General features: G+C 37.9%; 1 protein-coding gene across 2 annotated transcripts; it reads left to right on the top strand.

Moving 5' to 3' along the window:
• The first annotated feature begins 147 nt into the window (after positions 1–147).
• Positions 148–21,179, top strand: skic2 (SKI2 subunit of superkiller complex). 2 transcript variants are annotated; one of them, XM_056741792.1, is made up of 29 exons: positions 148–191; positions 461–582; positions 669–790; positions 884–1,001; positions 1,962–2,076; positions 2,151–2,225; positions 2,296–2,349; positions 2,440–2,597; positions 2,681–2,851; positions 3,091–3,236; positions 4,843–4,989; positions 5,076–5,160; positions 5,262–5,368; positions 6,876–7,022; positions 7,124–7,220; positions 7,334–7,546; positions 7,684–7,794; positions 7,880–7,991; positions 8,459–8,577; positions 10,941–11,072; positions 11,193–11,330; positions 12,156–12,260; positions 13,084–13,216; positions 14,879–15,005; positions 15,086–15,296; positions 15,561–15,671; positions 15,783–16,001; positions 18,585–18,725; positions 19,591–21,179. In XM_056741792.1, exons 1-29 carry the CDS (start codon positions 179–181, stop codon positions 19,789–19,791), a joined length of 3,750 nt encoding a protein of 1,249 aa, XP_056597770.1. In that variant the 5' UTR covers positions 148–178; the 3' UTR covers positions 19,792–21,179. The 2 variants fall into 2 exon arrangements, with proteins under 2 accessions (XP_056597770.1, XP_056597771.1); XM_056741793.1 differs by lacking the exons at positions 148–191; positions 669–790 and having other exon boundaries at positions 458–582.
• Positions 21,180–21,234: the final 55 nt, after the last annotated feature.

Raw genomic sequence — 21,234 nt, 5'->3', positions numbered from 1 at the left:
GTGTTAAAAATGTAAAACTACATGATATGCAGTCGTTTTCTTAGGCCAAGCACAATAGAGCAATTGATGTTGTTAAAATAATATTCAAAACCCACATAAAAATAAATAATAAAAAACTTCCGTCGCTGTAGTTACTCGTCGCTTCCTGTAGGACTGAAAGTTTACTGCAGAAGCTGACATGGAGAGAACAGGTACGAGAAATCAATATATTCATATTTCCCGCTGTGATGTGAATTATATTGTTTTTTATTGTTTGTCTGTGTAACTCTGGTATCTTCACGATAGTTTTGCTGCTTAATGTTTGAAATCGCTTAACATATATACCAGACTAGCAACTTCATGGTGAAACTTCAAATTAAAATAAAATGTAATGCATTCAGATTCCGTTGTTTTAGTGTAACATCATATTTGATGAGATAGTCGTGATCTGTTCCTTCTGTGTGTCTGTGTGTAACATCAGTGTTGCCCCCCGTGGGTCCTGATGACTTGCCCCTGCATCTGCTGGAGGTGGGATGCTCTGGAAATTTCGAGCTCATCACACATCCACTGCCTAAGAACATGACAATACCTCCACTGAACACGGTATATCGTTAAATAAGACATTATTCATACTTATAAAGCAACCTGTATCTATAACATGTATGTACTGCAATGTTTCATCCAATCAGCTCCCCCATGGGTTGCCCCCTGTATGTCTGGATTTAAAAGCAGAGGTGGAGAAACGTTTTCTTAGTGATCCCGGTTGGCTCCCGATACATGATATAGATGAAGCCTTTCAAAAGTTCTCCAAGTACGACAGTGTGAATGTTTAGGAATTCCAATGTTTGTCTTTGCTCTAATATGTTGGTCATGGTCAAACGTCTGCCGATGTTTTGTCTCTTAGGGTATGCAAAAGAAATATAGATGTGGATTCAATTCTGCATGCTCCTCTGACTCCACTTCACACTGAACTGTCTGTGATCAGAGACCCCACTACTGGAATGCTGATGGGTTTCACCGAGGTAACAAGAACATTCAGTTGAACTTCAAATCGATTTCAATAGCACTTTTGACATTGCTGCTTAGCAGCTTTACATACATAAAGGTAAAAGAGATATTTAAAAAAACAGGAATCTGTGTTATTGCAATTTTGCAATTGTTCTCAATACGATGTAAGACCAAAAAAGTTGAAAGTTTGTAACAGATTGTTCTATTCATATTCATTGTGTGCGTCAATATTTAAAAAAACAGTGTCTACAACGTTAACAACGTGTTAACAACGCAACGTTGTGGGTTCGATCCCAGGGGATTGCAAATACCTATGTAAAATGTATAGGATAAAGCTATGTAAGTCGCTTTGGATAAAAGCGTCTGCCAAATGCTTAAATGTAAATGTAAATGTAAAGAGATGCCAGAATTTATGACACATACATTAGATATTTAAACTTTATTTGTAAAACGTATACATTTAACTGTAATTCACTGAGAAACTGAGCAGAAAAATAACACAATATATCGCGACAGCCCTACAGTAGCCCTAAAGAGCGAACTGCTTTACAGAGAATGTTACGTAAATACGCTATCTCCTTCGGCAAAGAAGAGAAATCACGATGACATCTTAGTCCTGTGTCAGCCACCGCAGTGCTTCGCAGAAGAGGCTTGAGTGAGCCGCTGGTTGCAATTCACAACCTCGCTGTCAAACGGCGCTACATTTCATACACTGGACCATTAAGAAATACCATTTAAGGGTTGATATCAAGTTTAATTGTTTGCTGGAAATATGTCCTTTTATTGTTACATTAGCAGGAGTTGAAGAAATGTCTATCTCCCCCCATTCAAGTAGATAGGACTTGGTATTGTATGTCTGAAAAGCACCCCGGAGGTGTTGCAAATACAGCTACTGAGTGTGGAGACCCCCTTGAAGGGGTTTGGTTCTAGGATGACTTCCCATTGAGTGTGAATGAGTTTTTCCATTCTGTCAGGTACCATTAGATAACACAGGGTTATCTGCGAAGAATTCACTGTCTTTACAAAGACAGCCCGGACCTCCGTCAGAGAGCCTGAGAGGAAGTAACACAAACTACCCGTTTCTGCCAGGTACTGTTATTATATTTTTATTTAAGGATTTTATTTCTGTTTAGAAATGTTTAAACCTACAGTTCTGTTTACAGGTGGAATGGAAGAACTGACATTAGAGCAGATCAAACAGAAATCAGACAAGGAAGAGGACATTGACTTTGAAAATGGTTGGTAAACCCATGCAATGTCTAGAGAGACCAATGAACATCTAAAATGTGATGCCTTTTTTTATTCTAGATCTGTTGACTGTCGCTCCTGGAATGAGGGCTGGTATGGACTTCCATAATAAAGGTCTGATCTCATACCTGCTTTCCAATTTCCTGATTTTTGACTTTCATCACTGTGTTATATAGATGCACTGTGCTCTTTCAATGCGTTTAGAAATCAAACCCAAAAAGAACGAGGTGAATCTTCTGTCACTCCTGTCCAGTTTCAATGATGTCATCGACACCCTACCGGAGGAGAAAGATAAAGTCCCACTAAAAGAAGAAGCCCCTAAACTTCTCAGAACCAACAGTGTGGAGCATCTGGAAACTAAGGTATGTTTTTTTTTCAAGTGGTTATTAAAAATATTTCTTTGTATACATGGCATGTTTTTATCTTTTAAACCTGTATTCAACAGGTTTTGGACATGTCTATTTCTCAATCTTCTGCAAACACAGTTGGTGGAACTGAACAGAAGAAGAAAACCGGAGCAGAAGAGAAGGAAGAAAATAAAAAATGGGCCATTCCGGTGGATGTCTCCTCACCCTGTGGGGACTTTTACAAACGCATCCCTAATCCAGCATTCAAGGTATCAACACTAAACCAGCTGTACTTTAACTGAAAAATCTTAATTGTTTTGTTTACTGCAATTTCACAATTTCAATTATTAAATGTGGTGCATATGGAGTCAAATGACATCCAGAATCTCTCTTGAACATCAAATGAAGAGCACTGTTTGTACGAGACACAAAGGTCCTGCCTATGTAAAGTGCAGGTGAAACGTTTTATTCAGAATCATTTTTGTTTCCTATCCATGTCTTGTGTCAGTACCCCTTCGAGCTGGACGTGTTTCAGAAGCAGGCTATTCTTCGTCTGGAGGCACATGATTCGGTTTTCGTTGCGGCTCACACCTCAGCTGGCAAGACTGTAGTGGCAGAGTACGCGATCGCACTCTCTCAGAAACATATGACCAGGTATGCGAACATGAGACTTAATATCTACAGGTACATTAGTTCTGTCAGGTTCACTTGCATCAAAAATGAGTGACAGTTAGCATACACTGTTCTGGTCAAAATGCAGAGCAAAAGATATCATGCTAAAACGAATATTATCATTTGTTTTAGATGTAATGCAATGTGTATACACGATTTAAAGCTGCCCTGCAACCATGTGTCATGCATTCTGACTTCTTTACAATGTTAAACGTGCTGTCTTCTCATCCCTAACATGGTCAACTTGTCAAAAAACGAGTTGGGCATATTACGTAGTATTTCTGTGCTTGATACACTCCCCCAGCGATCGTACCGGTTTCGGAAAGTTTTTTTCGAACATATAAAACTGTTTCGCAACAACTTTTCTTAGTCCCTTATTGGGCAATTCTCCCGGAAAAGCACGCGGCATGGCCACATGAGAGCAGGTGAAAAAGCATGCGCAGACATCATTTTCACTTGTAAACAGGAGAGAGAGAGAGCATACGTTCGCGAAGTTCAGGTATTTGTTCGTTCACTGCATTTGGGTGATGAATGTTATATAAACTGTTGATATAATGCTGGATTTTGATTTTGTTTGAAACTGATATATGGAGCCGTCCCAGCGCTAAAAGATGCCGAACATGAACCCCTTGGGGTGAGGGACTGATGTCTGTGTTTTGTTGACAATGGGTGCGCACATGCTTTAGTTCAGCCTACCCCTCCCCCCCTGCACACGCCGTATGTTTTCACAAACAATCGTAAAGCAGTATCTATCTTTTATAAATGTGATCAAACTAAATACTCTCCGAAGATACGAAGTATGCAATACTCCTCTATAGGTACTCAAGATTAATATGAGATTGGCATAAGCCCTGTGTGTTACGCCCACTTTAAGGTTCAAAACGCTGTATTTTCCTCATACCGTGCATGTTTGTATCTTCTCTTTGTCCTGCCTCTCTGAAACGCACAGATTTGTTACAAAGCTCATCGCTCTGAAAAGTGAGGTGTGCTTTGATTGGACAGTTAACCAGTGCGCATTGATTGGTTGAATACTGCAAGCATGTGACGGAAATGTAACGCCTCTTACCATATTTGAAACTTCAGGTTCTAAAGCAATTGTACTGACAGGTACTGACAGCCCACCTTACTTGCGTATAAATTTCGGTGGTCTTAGTCAAATTGTGGGGGTGTGGTTACACGAGGCGTTTCAGGCAGGACTGGGTGATTATTCACTTTTAGATAGAATGCATCTTTTATTCCAACACTTTCATTTTTGCAATTGTATTGTAACACACCAAAGACACAGAAAAACATGTATTCAAGCCATATGACCCCTTTAAATCAGATTGTGTAAAGTAATTGAGACTTATGAAAAGGAATAATAGAAGTCGAGTCTTGATTGTATATGTTAAGTGGAGCTGGGGAAGGAGGAGGGTAATTTGCTCCTGTTAGCTGAAATAATTTTAAAATGAAAGCTTTGATAGCATCATATTTCTTAAGGGTGGATGATGATCAGCTGATGCGGGCTGGACTCACATGACCTGCCAGAACTAATGCTATATGCTTGAAATTAACATTTGACACTAAAATGTCTGTTTTTCCTGATAAGGACAATCTACACGTCTCCCATTAAGGCCTTGTCCAATCAGAAGTTTCGGGACTTCAAGAGCACATTTGGTGACGTGGGGCTTTTGACTGGAGATGTGCAGCTGAACTCAGAGGCCTCTTGTCTTATTATGACCACTGAGATTTTGAGGTGATAAAAAACGCTGAAATCTGTAGTTTGGCATATTTGTGAATATTTTTTTAAATCGTTTAACTAGACTGTTAACTTCTTTTTAGGTCTATGCTGTATAACGGGTCAGAGGTCATTCGAGACCTGGAATGGGTAATTTTCGATGAGGTTCACTACATCAATGACGCAGAGGTGATATTTCTTAGCAAATTTGTTCTTTGGAAAATGTCAAAATGTAGTTTTTCGGTTTCTCCATACTAGTAGTCATGTGACTGTGCTTTTTGTGTCCTCAGAGGGGGGTGGTGTGGGAGGAAGTGCTCATCATGTTGCCAGACCATGTTAGCATCATCCTGCTGAGTGCTACAGTGCCCAACGCAGTGGAGTTCAGTGAATGGATTGGGTGTGTTAAATATTGACATTATTCTAGTCTCCTCGAATGCCTGCATGAAAATGAATATTCTTTCATAATTCACTCACAATCATCTCATTAATGAATATGACTTCCTTTCTTCAGCTTAATACAACCAAATATTTTAAAATATATCCAAAATCAGCTACAACCATCATAAAGAACGTTTTTGAAGTAATCTAAATATTAATCGACTGCGTGGTAATAAATTATTTTTGGAAATATTATGGTTGATGTGAATGAAAAAACAATTCATATTTTGAGCTTGATTAGTAAAATTGAAACCAAAGCATCTCCATAAAACTGATCAAAAACTGAACAAATCTTGTGTGTTTCACAGGATACGTGCTTTTTTAAAGAGTGCATAAGGAGGGATTTAAGTAGGCACCACATAAAGTCGAACAAGCCTACATTGTTTGGGGGAGAAGAGTGAAGTTTTTGCGTGCAGTCCTATCAAAACGTAGGCGGGGACTATATGTAGTGACGTTAATCCGCAGCGTTACGTGAATCTGAATAGGGATGACTCGTTTGCGTGATTCGGAGTCGAATACCTTTTTTTCCAAGCCAATAACTTTGTTATTTATTCACCTTCGGATTTACAACTTGGAAGATTCCTTATTTTCAAACACGGCAAAATTACACACTACATGAAATGTCATTTTCAAGATTTCATGTTATATACTCTTTAACATGTTTCCTTATTTGAATTTAGACTCTGATGTGAGTCTTGTTTTAGATTTGCCAAATAAGCTCCACCAATCGTGTCACCCCTTTATTTTTGCTTTAGAAGTCAATTGAATTACTTTTATGGTGGATAAATGTGTCCTATACATGAACTTAATACATTTTTATTTAAAAAAAATTAAACGTCTTAAAATAAGTCTTGTGTTTATTAACATAAAGTAGATGCATTAAAGTGATAGTTCATCCAAAAATGAAAATTCTGTCATCATTAACACACCCATTTGACATTTCAAACCTGTTTGACTTTCTTTCTTCCACAGGACACAAAAAATATATATTTTGAAGAATGTTGTTAACTGGCCCCCATTCACTTGCATTGGTTTTGTGGCTATACAATAGAAGTGAATGGGAGCCAGTGCTGTTTGGTTACCAACTTTCTTCGAAATATCTTCGTTTGTGTTCTGCAGAAGAATGAAACTCACACAGGTTTAAAATGACAAGAGGACAAGTAAAAAATGCCAGAATTTTCATTTTTGGGTGAACTATCACTATAACTGACATGAACTGGCAATGAGGTATATAGTTTTTCACCATGTATTAATTCTTGGTAATGTTCGTTAACGTCTGTACAGTTCTTCATTTTAGTTCATGGTGCATAAACAACTGTTAGCACTTACAAAATTTTATATTTAAAATGCATTTGTAAATGCTGAAATGAACTAGGATGAATAAAGTATGAACGAATGAATGAACTATTGTTTTGTTCATCTTTCTTTTTTTTTACGTTTAACATATTTATTTTCTCTGTTGTCAGTCGTATTAAGAAACGGCACATCTATGTGATCAGCACAGTTAAGAGGCCTGTCCCTCTGGAGCACAATCTGTATACCGGCAACAGCACCAAGACTCAGAAAGAGCTCTTCCTGTTGCTTGATGCCAGTGGAAGCTTCCTCACAAAAGGGTTTGAAGTCATTTACATATAAAAGTGCAGCAAATCCGTTCCAAAGAGAGCGACAGTCGACAGTTTCTGTTATTAAATGTAAACTTCATATTGTTTTTCAGGTACTATGCCGCAGTGGAGGCCAAAAAGGAACGCACTAGTAAACACGCACAATCTTTCGGTGCCAAGAACGTGTCACACAACACAACAGCCAGTCAGGTCAGTGTGCTTTGAGCTCCTGTCCGCCTTTCAGGTTTGCTCTCTGTTTTCAACATCCTCTCATACATGCAGAAGGTCGTCCTGTAATGTTTTATCTTGTGTTGTTCTGGTAGGATCGAGCAGTGTGGCAGACGCTGCTGAACTATCTGTCTCAGCGGCAGCAGACTCCAGTGGTGGCGTTCACATTCTCACGGACGCGCTGTGATGAAAACGCCCGCTCGCTGACCACTCTGGATCTGACCAGCTCAGTAGAGAAGAACGAGATTCACTCCTTCGTACAGAAGAGTCTAAACAGACTGAGAGGAGGTGATCGCCAGCTGCCGCAGGTACATGAGACCAATCTATTTGGTTATGATGGTATGTTTCTCTTCATATCAGGAGTCTGTAATTGTTTTTGAGCGAAAGCAAAAACGTTGGGATGTTTTGTTCAGATCGGAAAGCTATTGACTTTTTGTGCTCTTAGATCCTGTCAATGCGGGACTTGCTAAAGAGAGGGGTTGGTGTTCACCACAGCGGCATCCTACCAATCCTGAAGGAGGTTATAGAGATGCTCTTCTCACGAGGTTTAGTGAAGGTTTGTGCGATGAGCTGTGTCTGATAAACAAATCGTTCTTAGTCTCTGTTTCATTCACCCTCACCTCTCTCTCTCTCTCCATCAGGTGTTGTTTGCAACTGAGACGTTCGCCATGGGTGTAAACATGCCCGCCAGAACAGTTGTGTTCGACAGCATCCGAAAACACGACGGCACGGGTTTCAGAAACCTGCTGCCTGGTAAAACCCTGCTTTATTAAAGAGGTCATATGACACGGCTAAGAAATATTTTTTATTTGTTTAAGATGTAATTAAATGCGTATACACGATTTAAGGTTAAAAAACGCTGTATTTCTCCACATAGATTTTATACAAAGCTCATAGCTCTGAAAAGCGGGTGTGCTATGATTGGCCGCTACAGGCAGGCAGACTTTATGATGGCCAGTTGTTTGATGAATTGTTTGTGACTAATGAATGAGCCGATTCATTATGCTGGGGTGCTGCAGATGTTTGTGCACATGGGACTGGACCGCATCCACATGGGGAAAAAAGAGGGAAGCCTTTGATGTGTGTGTGTGTTTGTACGAGACAGGAAGATAGATACTGTAGCTGGCTTCTTTTTAAGAAGTAATCTTTGCTCTGGTAATATAGTGCTTTACCTGTCGAGCTACAGGATCAAATTAAACTTGGTGTGTGTGTTTGTGAAGGTGAGTATATTCAGATGGCAGGCCGGGCCGGCAGGAGAGGTTTGGATGCTACAGGAACTGTTATCATCCTCTGTAAGGCTGGAGTTCATGAAATGGCTGATCTTCACACCATGATGCTGGTCAGTACTGCACTCGTCTTTGTGTCGTTGTAAAAGTCCAAGATATAGATTCTTATTCCCTTTCCTTCTTTTTTTTACTTTATTAAGACAACATGCCATGAATTTAGGCATTTGGTGGATGTCACAAAATCGGCTTATGTTCGAATGAACAAAAATAATGGTTAAGAGACTTTTAGATACATTTGGATTGTTTAACTGTTTTATTTTCCACAAGGGGAACACTAAAGGGTTGTACACTAAATGCAGAATTTTAGTTATAGGGCAATTCCACCGTTTATTGGTCATAATGTTATAACTTGAAATATAAACTCTCAGAGAATGTATTTATTAACAATATATTAAATCATCAGTTTTTAGTTTCTTAAATCCTTGTTAATAGAATGTAGACTTTAGGAAAATATCAGTCTATGCATAGTTTTATTTAAAGGGATATTCCACTCAAAAATGAAAATACTGTCATCAATTACTAAGGATGTAACAATATTATCTATATCGTGTTACAGAAATAGCAAAATTGCCTCAATATTATCGTGGTTACATGACTGCATGAAACGATAGGTCTTCCGGGCCTAACATTGAGAATTTTGGAAAAATCATAGATGTTACCTTTGACAAGGAATAATTGTATTTTATTAAAGGGATTCTTAGTTCACTTGACCCGTCTCATACTAAAACTCTTATGATTAGAGGATAAAGAAAAGAGGGTCCTTGTGGTACGCTTCCAAGTCATCATTTGTCATTGTAAATAGTGCAATAAATACCGTACCGGGTGTATATTGTTGTATAAGTTGTTAAAATAGGAGAATATCTGGCTGAGATAGAACTGTTTTAAATTCTGGAATCTGAGAGAGCAAAAAAATCAAAATATTGAGAAAATTGCCTTTTAAGTTGTCAATCAGGGGCACTGTGGCAGGCCATCCACTCACAAAAATAAAGTTTTTATATATTTAAGGTAGAATAAACAAAATATCTTCATGGAACATGATCTTTACTTTTTATCCTAATGATTTTTGGCATAAAAGAAAAATCGATAATTTTGACCCATACAATGTATTTTTGTCTTTTACTAAAAATGTTCCTGTGCTACTTAAGGCTGGTTTTGTGATCCAGGGTCACAAATGTTAGCAATTGACATTTCTGGGACATCATTGACCACCATAGTAGGAGTTTGCTCTGTTGAACACAAAATGAGATATTTTGAAGAATTTAGGCCAACAAACGGTTCTGGGGCAACTTTTTGCTACCGTTGTCATTTTTCTGCTATGGTGGTCAATGATGTCCCAGTTAGTTGCTAACATTCTTCCAAATATCTCTGTGTTTAACAGCACAAATATATTTATGCAAGACCATAGGGGAGGGGGTAATTCATGATTTCAAGAACTCGGGTGGAGTATCCCTTGAAATTGATTTTATGGATGTGAGAAGAAGGACACAAAATACTTCAGAAGCAATAATGCCCAACAAACACAGAAGGGAATCCTTATTTAAAGAAAATAGTATAGACAATAGTTATTATATTTCAATTTTTATGTGCCCATTTATGAGGAATATGAACGTATGGGATTTGACATTTCTGAAAGCCTAAGTGTAGCATTGTAGAAGTAGATTTTACTTACGATTTTCAGGCTGATGCGAGAGAGTATGAGAAAACAAGAATGACCAGAATATAAATGCAAGTATTTAAATGATGCAGCTGGCTTTTAAAACATTTAAAATTTCTGCTGTTGATGAATTTGACCCCATGAGAGCAGGATCAGTATGGTTTGTCGCTGAAGGCTCTGTAATCTAAGTGCTCATCAGCTCTGCATCATCATGAGCTCCATGGTAACAGCAGCTGATGCTGTTATAACACACAGTGTGTTGTCAAGTACCCCTGTATGTCAACCCCTTTCCTCATTCTGACTACACCGAAGAGTCAATCCCAATTACAGTTTCTTTGTGTGCCATGTTTTATACATGGGTGAGCATTCGCTTTTAGATAGAATGCATCTTTTATTCCAACACTTTTATTTCTGCAATCTTACCTGTCTAATACATATGTTTGATGCTTTTTTGTTATTCTTCTTACGCTATATATTCTTAGTCTATAACCTCAAACCTCGCTTACAGACTGTACATTACACCTTGGCCATACCAGACGTGATGTGTCATGTAACAAAAAGAACGTTTCTTACATAGAGTCAATTTTAGCTTGTTGTGGCTGGTGTGGACAAACTCTAACTATCATGGAAAGATTCTGATTCAAATGTGTTGCGACGTCATGTGAAGTGTGTGGACACAGTCTTAGCGTTGTAATATTCTAATGGGCCTTGAGGTTATTATGGAGTGATGCCATTTAAGTGGGATGTTTTTCTGGTTGTCAGGGGAAACCGACAGTGCTTCAGTCTCAGTTCAGATTGACTTACACGATGATCCTGAACCTGCTCCGTGTGGAGGCGCTGAGGGTCACAGACATGATGAGGAGAAGCTTTTCAGAGAACCATAGAGACACACAGGTAAACAGACTCATCTCCCAGCAACACTGGATGAACATCGAATGGCTCCAGTTACGACATTTTCTTGATCAATCTTATAGACAGAATGAAATATGCAACATTGTGCCTTTTTTTCTTCAGGCCAATGAGAAGAGAATAAGTGAGCTGAGACACACGCTCTCCTCTCTCCCTCCACTGGACACAGAGGGACAGTTATCTGATATACTGTTATATTACCACACCATCACAGAGCTGCGCATCACCACAGAAACCCTGCAGGTACACACATACATACATACAACACAACCAACACAGACACCCGGCAGATTTGGTGCACAAACACACACAAATACACACACACAACATACACAATCATCACAGAGGTAAGCATCACATCAGAAGTAACTCAGTGGGTCTATACAATACCCTGTGACCTAATGCTGATATAATGAACCTATTATAAAAGAAAAAAAAACATATCACCAAATTTGCTGTTTTTCAGGAAATGGAAAAAACACTGTACTTTTTAAATAATGTGTTGACAAGCACTTGTTATTGCTTGGATAGAAACCCAGTGACAAACATAAAGGGTGACCAATAATAACAATTCATGGCAAAGAAAAATCACAAAAATATGGAGATACAAGATTTCAGATTGACAGCAGTGATATACACTGCCCCTCCAAAAAAAGGGACACAACCTAATATTTCCTTGGACCACCTTTAGCCTTGATTACGGCCCGCTATTCGCCATGCCATCGTTTCGAGAAACTTCTGCAGTTTCACAATATTTATTCCCGTCCAGAGCACTCACTTTTCACCAAGATCTTGTATTGTATCACATCCCTGTTTGTTTTCTGAGAATATGCATAATTTTGTCCCTCATTTCTTGTTCAACCCTGTTGTTGGTCCAACAAGTGGTTGTTGTGAGATAAACATTAGAAAATTATTATTTTACAAATAATTTATGTTCTGATTTTTAGTATTTGAGTTCCAAACTTACTTCAACTGAGTTGTAATAGTTTAAACTGTCGGTGCCAGTTGATAAAATTGTTCTTGTTTGAGATATTCACACCTTATTCTATGATTCACTGCGTTTGTTAGCAAGCTGTTCTGGAGTCAATGAATGGACTCAAAGCTCTGTCTGTTGGGAGAGTGGTGATAGTGAACAACACCCAGCACCACAATGCCCTGGGAGTCATTCTACAGGTGTGTGTATCGGTGTAATATTGCATAAAGAACCAACTTCACGGTAGATTGAATAACTTTTTCCTGTATCGCAACTAGTGGCCGGTTGCATAAACTGCTAGTACTAGTCTTACAAGTCAGTCATCCATTGTTTTTTTTCAAAACTGGTCATAACTACTTTATGTCAGTCACATAAAAAGGTGGATTGGCTAAATTAAAATCTAAAATATAAGACTGGTTACTCCTAACCAGTGTTTGGTAAATGACTCTGAAAAAGTTATTAACTACAAGTTACTAATTATATATTCAACAGTGTAATTAGATTACTGTACAAATTACTCTTTCCGAAAATTATTTAATTACTAATTACTTTCTATATCCTACATCAACCTTGATTAGTTTAGTGATTCAAGGATAGACATGAAATTCTTCTTTTATTCAGATAAATAATGTAAAACGACATAAAGTGGTATTATTAACTGACCGAAGTATTACAGATGTGAGAATAATACATTGAAGCACGGAATTTGAAGTTAGACTTTGAATTTTGATGTCAATTCCATTATTGTACACACAAATATCACACAAAGTATTGAGTTTAATTACATCAGAAGTAAATAATACAATTACAGATAAAAAATTGAGTAATCCCTTACCTCACTTTTTCAAAGGAAAGGTAATTTAATTACAGTAAACAATTACTTAGTTACTAGCGGTTATGTTTATGCAACTGGCCCCAGATCTTAAGAAAAGCATTAACGGTCTCTCAAAACCATAAATGTAAAAGGTGTAGTCATTAACACGGATCACCAGTATTCAGTCTTTGTTTCCTCTCCTCCCACAGGTGTCCAGTGATTCTGTAAATCGCACGTTCACCACTCTCATTATCTGTGAGAAGGGCAACGAGGAGCCTACAGATAATCAGTCTTATAAATCTACAGCCCACATCTACAGCTCTACACTGTTTATTCCAGAGGGTCAGTCACACACACAATACATATACACACAAATGATGGCATATGGGGTTTATGATTTTTATACTGTACAAGCTGAATATACTAACCCCCTACCTAACCAACCCCTTAAGCCTAACCATCATAGAAACCTTACTGTAATTACCAAAAATTCGACATTTACTATTATTTTAAGTGATTTTCCTGTTGAGAAAAACAACATTTGTCCGGAATTTCAGGCAGAACCAAGACACAAACAGTTAAAGGGGTAAAATAAAAGACTTTTATTAAACAAAACACAAAAACCCACGAAGTGGAAAACTGAAAATAAACCAAGAACTAAGGGTAGATCAAAAAGACAAATAAACACTTCCCGCAAGGGGGCAAACAAGAACGAAACAGGGTATTAAACAGGCTTACGCGGTGTAGGCAGGAACATGGCAAACATGAAACAGGGAACAAGTCAAAACGAACCAGCACAGGACGGAGGGAACTGGGGCTTAATAAAGGGGAACACTAGCGAGGGATGATTACAAAGGGAGGGTGACGGGCAGGTGACAGGAATAAAACACTGATGGGGAGATTACCGGGAACTAGAGGGAGGGACAGACACGTGTCTCCACTCAAGACGCAACACACACACAAGACACGGTACTGTCATGACCCTGTGCACAAAACTAGACAAGAAGGACAGGATCATGATCGCATTAGCTGGGTTAGGTATGTTTTGATGCTGGTTTGACCTGGTTAAACCACCGATGGACCAGCAAATGGCCAGTTTAAACCAGCACAAATCAGCATCAAAACATACCAAACCAACATATGCGTTTTTTTTCAACAGGGTTCGTTTTAAAGGGGGGGGGGTTAACGCTGTTTCATGCATTCTGACTTCTTTAAAATGTAAAGCATGCTGGCTTCTCATCCATAACATGGTCAACTTGTCAAAAAACAAGTTGGACGTATTACCTAGTATTTTTGTGCTCGATACACTCCCCCAGCGTTCTAGGGTTCGGAATAAAAAAATGAACATGAAAAACCGTTACGTAACAACTTTCTGGAATGTCCCTTATTGGCAATTCCCCCGGAAAAGCACAACCACGGCAAGGCGAAAGAAATACTCCACCCACGCTTCAACCAATGAGGGATAGGAACAAGACATGCTGTGTCAAGATTGGCTGGGTCAATAAGGACGTTGTCTATTTTCGGAAATAATCGTACATCTGTATCTATCTTTTATAAGTGTGATCAAACTAAATACTCTTCGAAGATACGCAGTGTGCAATACTACTTTATACGTACTCAAGATTAATATTAGATGTTATACATAATATTATCATATTCATAAACCACATATTTTTTTGTTGTTGTTTTTGTCTTTATTGATGCCAAGTAGGTTGAGGAAACGTGGTTTTAAACAGACATTTTTGCCTAAATCAAAATAAATCATTATAAACTTGCCATTATTAATCGGCGTAAGAGACAGTTTTGAACACCAATGTACTCCACTTATCTAAAAAAAGTTATAGATTGCAGCTTTAAAGGAATAATTGTCATATATCATTTTATTATATATTCTTTATTAATGTTATTTTGTTAAAATACAAATTGCCATACACTAGCAAATTAAGTCTGATATATTTAAACTAAAGTAAATGGCAATGTACGTGTGTGTGTGTGTGTGTGTAGGCCCCTGCAGTCATACAGTACAGAAACGGAAGTTGCAGGACATCTCCGCCATCACAACTAAAACCCTCAAGGTCATTCCAGAAAGAATCATTGATAACTACAATAAAAGACTGCAGCCACGATTCAAGTATGCTTGTTCGCATTTTTTAACATGTTTGTTCATTTGTATTTGTTGTGCATAAATGTAAATCACCCTTCCATTCCCAGACTTGATCCACCAGGTCAGGCCATTTCAACGGCGACCCAAGAGCTCCTGCGTTTAGCCGAGGCCAATCCCAATGGCATACCGACCTTTGACCCCGTGAATGACCTGCACCTGAAGACTGTGGATGTGGTGGAAGGGGTGATGAGACAACGAGTGTTACAGGACAGCATCAAAAACTTCCACTGTATCCATTCGCCCACCTTCACTGAACAGGTCTGCCTTCCTTTTGCAGATTTCTATTTTATTCTGATAATTGCTTTCTTTTATATTCCAAATGTCAGTTCTAATGCACATTCTGGTTCACATTTTGTATGCATTTTGCATAATGACGCTTTCAGGCTCCCAGACTGCATTTACGGATTATGACAGTGATGGGGCGGGATAAGGATGTGTGTCATTAGCTCCAGACCTCTTGTGCTGATGGAGCAGTGCGAGAAACTGTTATTAATAAATTCTCTCTTTCTGTGTCCGGCTCAGTTTGCACGTGTGCAAGAGAGGATGAGTGTTCAGGAAGAGCTGGACAAGCTCATGTTTTTGGTGTCTGATCAGTCATTGACTCTGCTGCCTGAATACTATCAGAGAATCAAGGTACGATATAATCACAAATATAAATTTTTAAGTAAACATCCAGTGCATTCTCAGATGTATTATGTTCTATTGAGCAATGTCAAATATTCTCATTATGGATTTTAATAACAGGTGTTGGAGGCTCTGAAGTATGTGGACAGCACCGGGGCGGTTCAGCTGAAGGGGCGTGTGGCGTGTCAGATCACCAGTCATGAACTGTTACTCACAGAACTGCTGTTCGAGAACACCTTGAGTCCTCTTGCCCCCGAGGAGAGCGCCGCCCTTTTGTCCTGCCTCATCTTTACACAAAAAACCCAGATAGAGCCGCACATCACCAACACTTTACAGGAGGTAATGCATTGCAGAGCGAATCATTCAGAGTATTATTTGAACCGGGACACACATCATAAGCCTTAAAAATTATGCCTCAAAACTTGGCATTCAGCATTAAAGGTTGTAAATTTAGCGCCATATAGTGGTGAGGTTGCGAATTGCAACCAACGGATCACTACATCACTCGCCCTCCTTTTCGAAGCAGTGCGGTGGCTGACACAGAACTAAGATGTCGTCACATTTTCGCTTCTTTGATGAAGGAAATTATGTATTTACAAAACCTGTTATGTCAATAGGTGCTCCAAAATATTCTTAAACTAAAGGATTAATGCCCGAAAACACAAGGGGCCTCATTTATGAAATCAAATGTAAGACCGTACGATATTTAGGCGCACGACCGAAAACTGGACGTACGGTTGTTTCCACCCAAAACTTGCCATTTATCAATATGGATGTGAGTGGTTGCTACGATCAAATATCACGATAGGTCTCAGTTTGTGTATGCAAGTTTTGAGATAGAGTGAATGTCGATGTATGCTTTACCCTTTTGATAACTTAAAAAGAATAATGACAAATAGAAAGATTCGTTTTGTATAACAAATGTTATTCAAATAGCAAATTAACAAATAGATTCCTATGCGATTTCTTAATTTCATTACATTAATAAAGTATTTTCCTTTCTAGCCTAATTATATGATATTTAATTGTAGGAAATTACAAGGTAAACGGGTGCTTTGTTGTAAAAAGAACATCCATGAGGTTTTAGGCTACTTCTAAAATAATTAAAATGCACAATTAAAAGTAAAACATTTAAAAACCTACAATAATCAATTACAATGGTTAAATTTACCTATTTGCAAGATGATAGCTCCATGTTGGAAAAATATGCATTTGAGTGAAAACCAAAAACACGCATACTTTGATGGTTTTGTATTTGTGCGATCTGCGATGTTCGATGGGGTGGAAGACGCGCACTGGGTCACAGCTCAAGGTTGCCTGGCTTTGTGTGGCAGGTTTCAGGCCGGTTTGTGGGGGCTGAAGAACGCTGGTCCTGGCTCTGACAGGAATAAAGAAATGAAGCGAACATAAAACTGTGTGCTTGATTTAAGCAGCCTGAAATGCAAGATTAGCAACATTAGATTTGAAACCTTTATCCTGCTTAGAAACATGCATCTGTCTCCTCCGCCACAGGCCAGTTTCTCTTCACCTAAATGAAGGGAATAAAAGCATTTACATATAAACATTATTCTATAATTGCGTAAAATGATCAGTAATTTATATCTTCATTTGTTTTTACAATAACACATTAATGTAACTTAAACAAAGTTTTTCAGTCTAAAGTCAGATTAATTTTGTTTATATGTCAATGCATTATACAAGTAATTTAAAGCAACAACAATACTTGCCATCCAATTGACATCTCATATCCAATACTTAACAAACTTTCAGTGTAAAAATAATAGTAAAACACTAATAATAAATAAAATATTTGCGGTCATATTTACAAAACAAAAATATCCACTAAAAGATACAAACCTCAGCTGGAGTTCGGTTTACTACACCAACGTTGTTGACCACAGCGATCTCTTTCCAAACTGTTTATTTACTTCCTTTGATTCTGCTTTACAAGGTTAAACTTTAATTTCTAAATCGGAAAAGTTCCTCTTTTTTGCCGTGAGGCGTCTACACGCTGAATTTATTGGGGTGTGATATGTAAATTACAACCAATTTAACCCTCTACAGTTATCAAGGTACGATCATTCGTACGATGAGATTGGCGGCGTACGAATGTTTGATGAATCACACGTAAGCCCTGTCATAAGGCGATTTCTACATTAGATTGATAAACGAGGCCAAAGGTGTGGAATTCTTTGTATTACTAATCTAAAACATTACGCACATCTAAAATGCATTTTATTGCCCTTACTGCCAACAGAATAGCATCAAATATTCCCATCCCCATGTATATGGATGGATGTGAATTTGTACGGTTCTCTGATTTCAACACCCAAGTGATGTGTATATCAGAGTAGTGCATGCAGAATGGCGGCTCGCTTTATGCCTTTAGCCGAGTGTTGAGTCACACACGCCATGTCTGTGTGTGTTGAAATGCCCAGAAGCATGGAAGTGCTTTAAAGCGACTGTAAATAAGTCATGACACAAGATTGAGAAGCACCCAAGACTTTTCATAGTCCACAGTGTCTTATGTACCGATGTGAGAACACTCTAGCTCTACAAACACTGAAAGGTGAGGGTGCACAGGTGATGTGACTACAGTTTTTGCTGTGCTCTAGTTGTGTAAGCACTTAGACAGCAGTGGTGGACTGATGCTTTGCTGTACGAATAGAGGAACTGTTACTGTCACTTGTGTATGTATGTGTGTATTTGGTCATTCCGTGTCAAATCAGCCATATTTTGGAAACGGCCCCCTTTTAAAATATTGATTTGAATCATTCTTTATGTGGAGAAAGAAGTACAGTATTTAAATGATGAAGAAAGCCAAAAATATGAAATGCCATGGATGACTATTTACTGAGCAAACATGACACCTGAATTTTGTCGTTCTTCCCTGAATCTATTTTTCCCATCTTGCATCGCCAGGGCATCAATCAAGTGCTTTCTGTGGCACAGCGTATTGGTGAGCTCCAGATGGATTGTGGGATACCTCAGACCGCTGAAGACTTTGTGTCCCAGTTCAAGTTTGGCCTGACTGAAGTTGTGTACTGCTGGGCAAGAGGCATGGTGAGCACTGACCCTAAAATACAAATGATGAGTCGTCCTGCATTACCAGTGTGGTCTCATTTTTATATACCCTCAAAATATAATGTCACAGAGAAAAGACTATATAATGCACACTGAATCATTTTAAACTTCTTATTATTTTATGTATTAAACCGAATCCCACATCTTTTATACAATGAGGTTTATTGATACTTCAAATTGTGTGGATTTGTTCATGACTTCACTTGGATAAAATAGTCACAAGAAAAGGATCAAACTATTATAATAATTAGGGGGTGGAGCTCTAGCCAACAAGAATATTTTAGCCAACAATGTGTTAAATTTTTGTATATATGAAGAGTTTCATTGCAAAAACTTTTTCTCAAAAATTTGTTTGAAATCTTGTTTCTTACTGTTTATTTCTATTAACATCAATCAAACTGCAGTTTGGATGTTTTGATTTAGTAATGATAAGAAAAAAATATTTAAGGGATATTTTTCTGTAATTCTGTCATCATTTATTCACCTTCAAGTTGTTCCAAATATGTAAACATTTCTTTCTTCTGATGAACACAGAAATATATTTGGAAGAATGCTTATAACCATACAGATTTTGCCATTGACTACCATAGCAGGAAAATTTTGAATGATGAGTCAATGATGACAGAATTTTCATTTTTGGGTGAAGAATCCCTTTAACTAATAGCTAACAAAATAAAAGCATGATAACATAATATTTAAACATTTATAAAAACGCAGTAATCTGTTTTAGCAAATGAAATCTTCACATGTGTGTGTGTGTGTGTGTGTCCCAGATACACAGTATTTATATTTCGAACACACCTTTTAACAGTTTTTGATGCTGGTGTTTTTTTTTTTTATCTAGCCATTTGCTGAGATCGCAGAGTTGACAGACGTGCAGGAGGGGACGATCGTTCGCTGTATTCAGAGGCTGGATGAGGTCCTGAAGGAAGTGAGGCAGGCCGCTCGCATCGTCGGCGACTCCGTCCTCGGCAGCAAGATGGAAAAAGCTTCGCTAGCCATACGCAGAGACATTGTGTTCACTGCCTCGCTCTACACACACTGAGGGAAGAAAATATTGTGGCCTTTTTTTGTGGATGAAATGGGAGTGTAGAGAATATGTACCTACAAAACTTTACTTGAACTACTGAGTGCATGTTTACATGAGTTGTGTATGCATGTGTGAGTGAAGGATTCAAATATCACTCCTGACCAAAGTTGTGAACTCAGTGTGACATGGTAGTTGACATCAATGATGAACTGTAATTACACTATTTAGACACAGGAATAAAATAAGCTGTGTATGAAGTGCTCTTGGACACTGGTTTCATCCAGATGAAATGGTCTAAGGTTTGGCAAAGGTGTGATGATGTTTTGTTAGGAATTGTGATGTACATCTGAGCTTAATGAGAAGAATGTGTGATGAGGTTTTATGCATTCTTCAGAAATTTATTTCATTAAAGATTATGAGGGCACATAAAAAAAGACCCACACGGATAAATCAGTTATAATAAACACGGCAATATTCTATATTAGAATCAGCATTGTTTATTTCAAGGTTACTTAAAAATAACTGCAGTGATACCTTAATTTGAAGCACATTATGGATTTCACCATTACAATAGTAGTCAAAGTTCCCCAGAATTGTTTGCTGTCCTACATTCTTCAAAATATCTTCTTTTGTGTTAAACAGAGAAAAGCCATTTTTCCTACCATGGTAGTGGCCAAGAACAGTTTGGTTTCATGTATTCTTCCAAATATCTTTCTCTGTTCATCAGTTCATTTTCTCATTCTTCAAAATATCTTCTTTTTGTGTTAAATGGCGTAAAGCCATTTTTCCTACCATGGTAGTGGACAGGAAAAGTTCGCTTTCATGTATTCTTGCAAATATATTTCACTGTTCATCAGAACAAAGAAATGTATACAGATTTGAAACGACTTAATGGCGAGAAAATCAATTTTCATTTTTGGTTCCTTTAAGATTTCTAACTTGTTAAAGTTATTTCTATAAAATGATTGAAGGTGTTTCGTATCACAGTCGATGTGTCTGTTTTTAACAATTCTTTCATTTGGTAAAAAAATGTTTGCTAGGTTGCGCACTTAGCAATAAAATCACACTTTCCAAAAGATAACTTGCAGAAATAATATAAAACATGCCAGAACCATTGTAGTTTTTTTATATTTCACACTACACCTATTATTACTACTGTAAAACCATAGTGAATTCATACTCAAACAACATAGCCTAAAAGCTTTTATAATATTCTAAATTTTATCAATTATCTAATTTATTTTGTATGATATTTGGTAATTGCCATTATTATAGTAACAATAACGGGAGAAACTAGTACTGCCAGAATCTATTGTAGGTTACTTTGGTCATTATTTCTAGGTGTATTTTTGTCTTTATTTACGATTATTTTCAATGCATTAAATAAACACGTTGTAATGTCACAGTAGTGTGGTTTCTCTGTCTCTTTAAGACAGTCCGTTTAATTCAGTCTAACTC

Source organism: Triplophysa dalaica, chromosome 25, assembly GCF_015846415.1.
Source record: "Triplophysa dalaica isolate WHDGS20190420 chromosome 25, ASM1584641v1, whole genome shotgun sequence".
Classification (NCBI taxonomy): Eukaryota; Metazoa; Chordata; class Actinopteri; order Cypriniformes; family Nemacheilidae; genus Triplophysa; species Triplophysa dalaica.
The sequence above is the reverse complement of the archived record's forward strand: the minus strand, read 5'-3'. Positions and strand labels throughout refer to the sequence as shown.

Excerpts from the sequence above, each read along its gene's own strand:
- skic2 (XM_056741792.1), top strand. Across the intron at positions 4,990-5,075 it reads ATGACCACTGAGATTTTGAG|GTCTATGCTGTATAACGGGT; the intron begins GTGATAAAAAAC and ends ACTTCTTTTTAG. Across the intron at positions 12,261-13,083 it reads CCCTGGGAGTCATTCTACAG|GTGTCCAGTGATTCTGTAAA; the intron begins GTGTGTGTATCG and ends CTCCTCCCACAG.